Source organism: Theropithecus gelada, chromosome 11 (genome assembly GCF_003255815.1).
Source record: "Theropithecus gelada isolate Dixy chromosome 11, Tgel_1.0, whole genome shotgun sequence".
NCBI classification, from domain to species: Eukaryota; Metazoa; Chordata; class Mammalia; order Primates; family Cercopithecidae; genus Theropithecus; species Theropithecus gelada.
In genome coordinates this window covers 97342188-97348139 of record NC_037679.1, presented here as the reverse complement: position 1 = coordinate 97348139, position 5952 = coordinate 97342188, and the positions used below count along the sequence as shown (strand labels likewise).

Below are 5952 nucleotides of genomic sequence, written 5' to 3'. Positions count from 1 at the left end.
CTTGATAAGAAAACTGAAAGGTTAAGTAGTAATATGGTTGCTTTCTTTTAGTATTTGTTCCTGATAATTCAGTGACTACTCTCTTAAAATGTTTAAGATCTTTCCTGCTTGAAAACTTAACTGTTGAGTTTTTGGTTTTTACTTAGCTTTTTAAATTTTAAAGTAAATAAAAGCCTAAAAAATATATGGATGCAAATTGTTATAATGACCAAACTGACAAAGGTAATGATGATGATTTGTAGTGTTGAAAATAGCAGGAATCAAATGATTGCTTAGAACAAGAAAGTGCACAATGAATCTGTATTTCATTTACCTTGTGCCTGATTGATTCAAAATAAAGATATATCCTGAGAGAAATGTTCAAGACAATTTCTTCTGCTTAACATCTTTATGAGACCAAACTTCAAGACATTAACATAAGGAGTATAAATAATTAAAAAATTAGTGAGCTTAATGAAATTAAGTACTGTATTTTTGTGCCTCATTTTGAAGCAAATTAACTGTAAAATATCTGAATGTATATATATCTATATATACAGTATATATGTACTGTGTATACAGTATACATGTGTATACAGATACATATACATATACAGTACACATGTATCTGTATATATACACGTATACTGTATATATAGACACATATATACGTGTGTATATATACGTATGTATATTATAGATATATCTGCATTAACTGCAATACTGAGCTATATCTGTATATATACATGTGTATATATCTGTATATATATCTGAATGTATATATACACATACGTACATCTATATACATATATATACATCTGAATGTGTATGTGTGTATATATATACACAAAGCAAGAGATTTACTAAGAGGCCAAAAGAAAGAAAAAGTACAGAATACTAATCTTTAGGGAACAAATTTACTTTTATTTTTCTAAAAATATCAGAAACTATGAAAAACAAGCTTGATATTTGGCCATACAAGTAAAAATAACATTTGAAAACCATGTTTAACCTTAGAGAAACACATATTAAAATACAAAGCTTAACATTCTTTCCTCTATAAAGCAAAGCAAATTTTCTAAACCACAAGACTACAGTTTTTTTTTTAAACTGACATAATTTTTTGAAAGAAAAAACTAAAGGGGGGCAAAAAGGCACTCGATTCCTACCCTGGAATCTCATCATTTACCAAATAACATGCTCAAATGTCAGTAAAAATAAATAGTTGATAAACCTGAAAACAAGTCTTTCAATGAGGATTTTATAGCTGGGAAAGAACAGCTTGTATAACAACCGAGCCTTACCAAATACAAATAAATATAAAAGCCAATTAAAAATAAACTATAAAATCAAAATCTTTTCGCAGAGTAGCAGCTTTCACAAAGTGAAAACAACTCAGTTCCACAGAGCTGTATGTTCTGTAGGCAAACGGCCAATTTTATTCTGAGTCCTTTGGTCTTGTACTATCAAAAGAATCTTTGTCTTAGAGCAAGTCTACTGAAGAAGGCACCAAAATCCTATCCTCCCTATTTACCTAAACACTTTTAATAATCCTCTTATCAATCCTTTCAAGGTAACTACAACATTATTAAGAGTTAACACTCTAAAAATCTAAAGCTATGGAAGGAAGGTCCTGCCTATTCTCTTTGCCCCTCTCAAATCTTTCTAGTCTGGTTTACCAAGCAAAAGCACTAGCTAGGAGGGTACAAATTTATTCCTATGTTCACTAGCCATTAAATAAACATAGCCACCTGTGTGGGAAGCCTAACCTTTTTTGCTACTTTTTAAAATTTAAGAATAAGTCCATTTCCATAAGCTAACTTTACAGCCCCTCAATATTCTTAATCTGGACAGTTTACTTCACAGACTCTGTTGGTGTCTGTCTCTTCTAGCCTTTTTCAATTGTGTTACCCAGGAATAGTCCTTGAAAAAGCTTTCAAATTCAGGAAACCCCTGCAGGGAACCCTCATGGTATGTGAGTGTTAGCTTTAAGTTGAAGAAACTCCTATTTCACAGAAACCTAGAACTGTCTGACTAGGGCTGAGTTCACTCTCTTCCTTCAGAGACAAAATTTCAGGCTGAGCAAATTTAGATAAAGCTTTCCTCATCCAGTCATACACTAGCGCTGGGAAAAGGAGAGAAAATTCTATTTAATTTGATTTTGTGGTTCCTCCAGGTGGGTTATACAGCAAGATTTGAGAGTCGTACCCTTCATTCTGAAGTCCAAGTGGCTGCAAAAACATTTCAAGAGTTCCTCTGGCAAGGTGGCAAGTCAGTTTCCTTTTAGAACTAAGACTCTTGTCACTTGAGGAAAAAAAAAGTTTTTTTCTCCAGAACCTTTTAAAAACTTGTTCATTTGTTCATGTGACGAAAAATATCTGCTACACGGGCTAGTTTCTATAGCCATTCTTCATTTTTAAAGCACAGCACTCAGCAAAAGCTGGCTTACTGTTTTCTTGTAAGTACTCTGGCAATTCACCTTTGAACTCAAATATTCTGTACAGAGCTCTTCCTCTAATAAAGCCACTGGATGTGTATGGTGCAGATTTGTGTGCTGTTTGTCCAGGTTTTTGTTTTGGGTTTTTAAAAAAATATTTTTAAATAAATGGGTCGTTGATACAGGTAAGTATTATTCAGAACTTCGCTGTATCTCCAAGTTTTTGATAACAGCATCTCTGTGAAGAAAGCAGTGTTATAACGTCAACGTCAGGATTTTTTTGTCATTGTTAATGAGGCAAACTTATCATGGAGACAATCACCAATGGGGCACCAGGAGTACCGATGACAGACTCTGGTTATAAGATAGGATGACACAACATTATAGATTGGCCTTTGTCTCGGGAGGCTCCTAGCAATAGAGAAAGTTTTCTTTGAATTTCATCATTTATAAATCTTACAAATGCTACAACATGACAAATACTAGTGAAACCCGTTGACTCATCAACCTGGATAGAGAAGCTGCTGCTTTTCAGTTAATGACACAAAACCTTTTTAGCATCATATGAGATATCTTCAGTAATTCAACTTATTGAGAATAAAGTCTTTTCAATTTTGTACTACATCATGCCCCAGCATTTTAATTTTATTATTAGATTCTCACCAACCATGCAAATTTTTCTTTTCTACGTTCTGCTACAAAATAATTTGCTTCCTAAACCTTTTGACTGAATGTGATTTTTGAACAAAAGCCTTACTGTTTTGATGTTCCCAAAGCCATTGAAAATAATATTCTTTCTGGTCAAGTGGCTGTGATTTATAGTTACAACTGCAGTTTTGTAAGTTTCATGCCACAGAAAATGCACAATGGATTGGACAGCTTGGACCAAGTCCATATAAAACGCTTGAGAAGTAGCTTTCTTTATAAAGACATAATAAAGAGAATTTCTTTGTGTCCCTTGTTGCACTCGTATACTGAAGTATCCTCAGAAGACTGAAATTCTTCATCACCAACCTTATCAGAAATGTCTGTAGCTCTATGCCTAAAACGCCTAAAATGGGCCTCTTCTTTCTCACATCTTGCCTTCCAAAATTGTAGCAATGGACTGCCAGCTTGTTACACACAAATGTTAATAAAATATAAAAACAGACATAACCAAACAAGAAAATCACAATAGTACACAAACTTCACTAAACAATTCACTTCTAACTTATATGATCCACATTTTTGCAATGTTTACAACAAAGTGGCAGGAGGAAAGCTGAGCTGTGATGTGTAAAAACTCCTTCCTTAGAATGAAAATTTCCCTCTGATTTTCTACTTCACAGTCAGTTTACTCCCAGAAGTCAGCTGGCACCGCAGAAGAGGAGCCTAGGAGAGGCCAACGTCCCCCTCCTCCCATCCTCCTCTCTGTGCAAAAGCAGCATATGGGTCTGACTATACATACTACCATATGGGGCGGAAAGATCCCTAACACAACTGTTAATAGGCTACAAAATCACTGTTCGCAAAATCACTGTTGTGAGAACAGCATTATGCAGCACACAAATAAAAACCAGTATTTTTAGTCACAATTTTAGGTGGAACCCCAGCAACATCTTGTAGAACCCCAGTTGAGAAACCCACCTCCAACACCAAATGACTTCCTAGGAGAGGTCATTTCCATTTGATTTGGATCCTTCTGTGACTTGACTTGCAAGTTCAGGTTTGGCTCCGCCCTCATTTACCCGCTGTGGATCAGACATCGGTTTTGTCTGCTCCAGCTCCTCGTTATTCTCTGGTATGACCTGCTGGTTGTTTTTTCCTTCTGCTGGGTTTTTTTGATCTGATTTGTCAACAGATTCTGATTTAGCTTCTTTCCCATTTCCCTGCTTTGGGTTAAATTTTGATGGATCCTTAGGGCTCTTCACCACCTCCTGGAGATTGTATTTTCCAAACATGTAATCTTTCAGAACATTCAGGCAACACACAGCTTTGATGATTTCTACTACCACCGTGTACTGTGGATTGGTGAGATGTACTTTATTTTCTGAGTTAAGGGTGCCCACTATTCCTGTAATAAAAACAGAAAACCATGTAGCTGAGGAGGATACCATTAAGTTTGATAGATACAAAAAATCTTTCATCCCTGTTTCTCATTAAAACAAGATATATACTAATCCATTCTTCTAAGTGGACTTCAAATACTCTGAACCCTTGCAATAAATAAATACAAATGAAACCCTAAGACATTTAATAAAGTACTTTTCTCCAAAGAAAATTCAATTCTCAGTTAAAGATTTTATCCAACTACCAGCAAATCTCATATCCAACAAATTGAAATCAGTTAGATTTAATATTAAGAACATTTTAATATATTTGTCCTACACTCAAAAATGTAAGCCTTAAATGTTTAAAAAGAAAAAGTCCTTAAAAACAAGAACAAGTGGCCAGGTGTGGTGGCTCACACCTGTAATCCCAGCACTTTGGGAGGCCAAGGCAAGCAGATCATGAGGTCAGGAGATCGAGACCATCCTGGCTAACACAGTGAAACCCCGTCTCCACTAAAAATGCAAAAAAAAAATTAGCCGGGTGTGGTGGTGGGCACCTGTAGAGCCAGCTACTCAGGAGGCTGAGGCAGGAGAATGGCGTGAACCCGGGAGGTGGAGCTTGCAGTGAGTCGAAATCGCGCCACTGCACTCCAGCCTGGGGGACAGAGCGAGACTCTGTCTCAAAAAAAAAAACCAAAAAAACCCAAGAACAAGTGTTTACCATTGAACGTCTATGGAAAATCACTAAACGCCTACGGAAAACCATATACCTGCCAATTCTTTGATAATGTCTTCTCTATTCATGTGACTGTTATTTTGAGATTTGTACACAATCTGAAATGTCCCTTTGTTTGGAGCTTTAAACCAGGGTTCCAGCCATGTTTCTGCACATGTTTTCATATCTTCTAACAAAGTGCCTGAGATGGGTTAACATTCATAGAATAACTGAAGTCTTCTTCTTCTTGGTTTTGTACATATCCTGGGGAATATGATGCACCACTTTCTCACAAAATTAGCCAGGTGTGAGGGCAGGTGCCTGTAATCCCAGCTACCTGGGAGGCTGAGGCAGGAGAATTGCTTGAACCCAGGAGGCGGAGGTTGCAGTGAGCTGAGATCACGTCACAGCACTCCAGACTGGGCCACAGAGTGAGACTGCGTCCCCCCCTCCGCAAAAAAAAAAAAAGCTTGAACTCTAAAATGAATATTTACTGGCAATGACATAAGTTGACAGAAGAAGAAATTCTCATAATACATTTTAAATGAATCTACCTACTCATTTTTCTAACTAAGAGTAACGCCTTCACCAGATATCTCTGTGCCTGACACGACACTGTCCTTTTAGTGAGATTAGACCAAATACTTGTGGAATTAAAAACTCTTACTCTTGTTCTACTTAGGAACAAGGCACAGAAATATATTGTTCAATAATTTTGGCCAGGCATGGTGGCTCTGGCCTGTAATCCCAGCACTTTGGGAGGCAAAGGTGGGCGGATCCCTTGAGCCTAG

At 36.6% G+C, this 5952-nt stretch overlaps 1 protein-coding gene across 1 annotated transcript; it reads right to left on the bottom strand.

Moving 5' to 3' along the window:
• Positions 1–4062: 4062 nt before the first annotated feature.
• On the bottom strand, positions 4063–5446 carry LOC112635459 (THUMP domain-containing protein 1-like). Its single transcript, XM_025403603.1, is given in 3 exon segments — positions 4063–4469; positions 5217–5373; positions 5375–5446. Coding segments are annotated over 3 exon segments (612 nt in total). The 5' UTR covers positions 5423–5446.
• Positions 5447–5952: the final 506 nt, after the last annotated feature.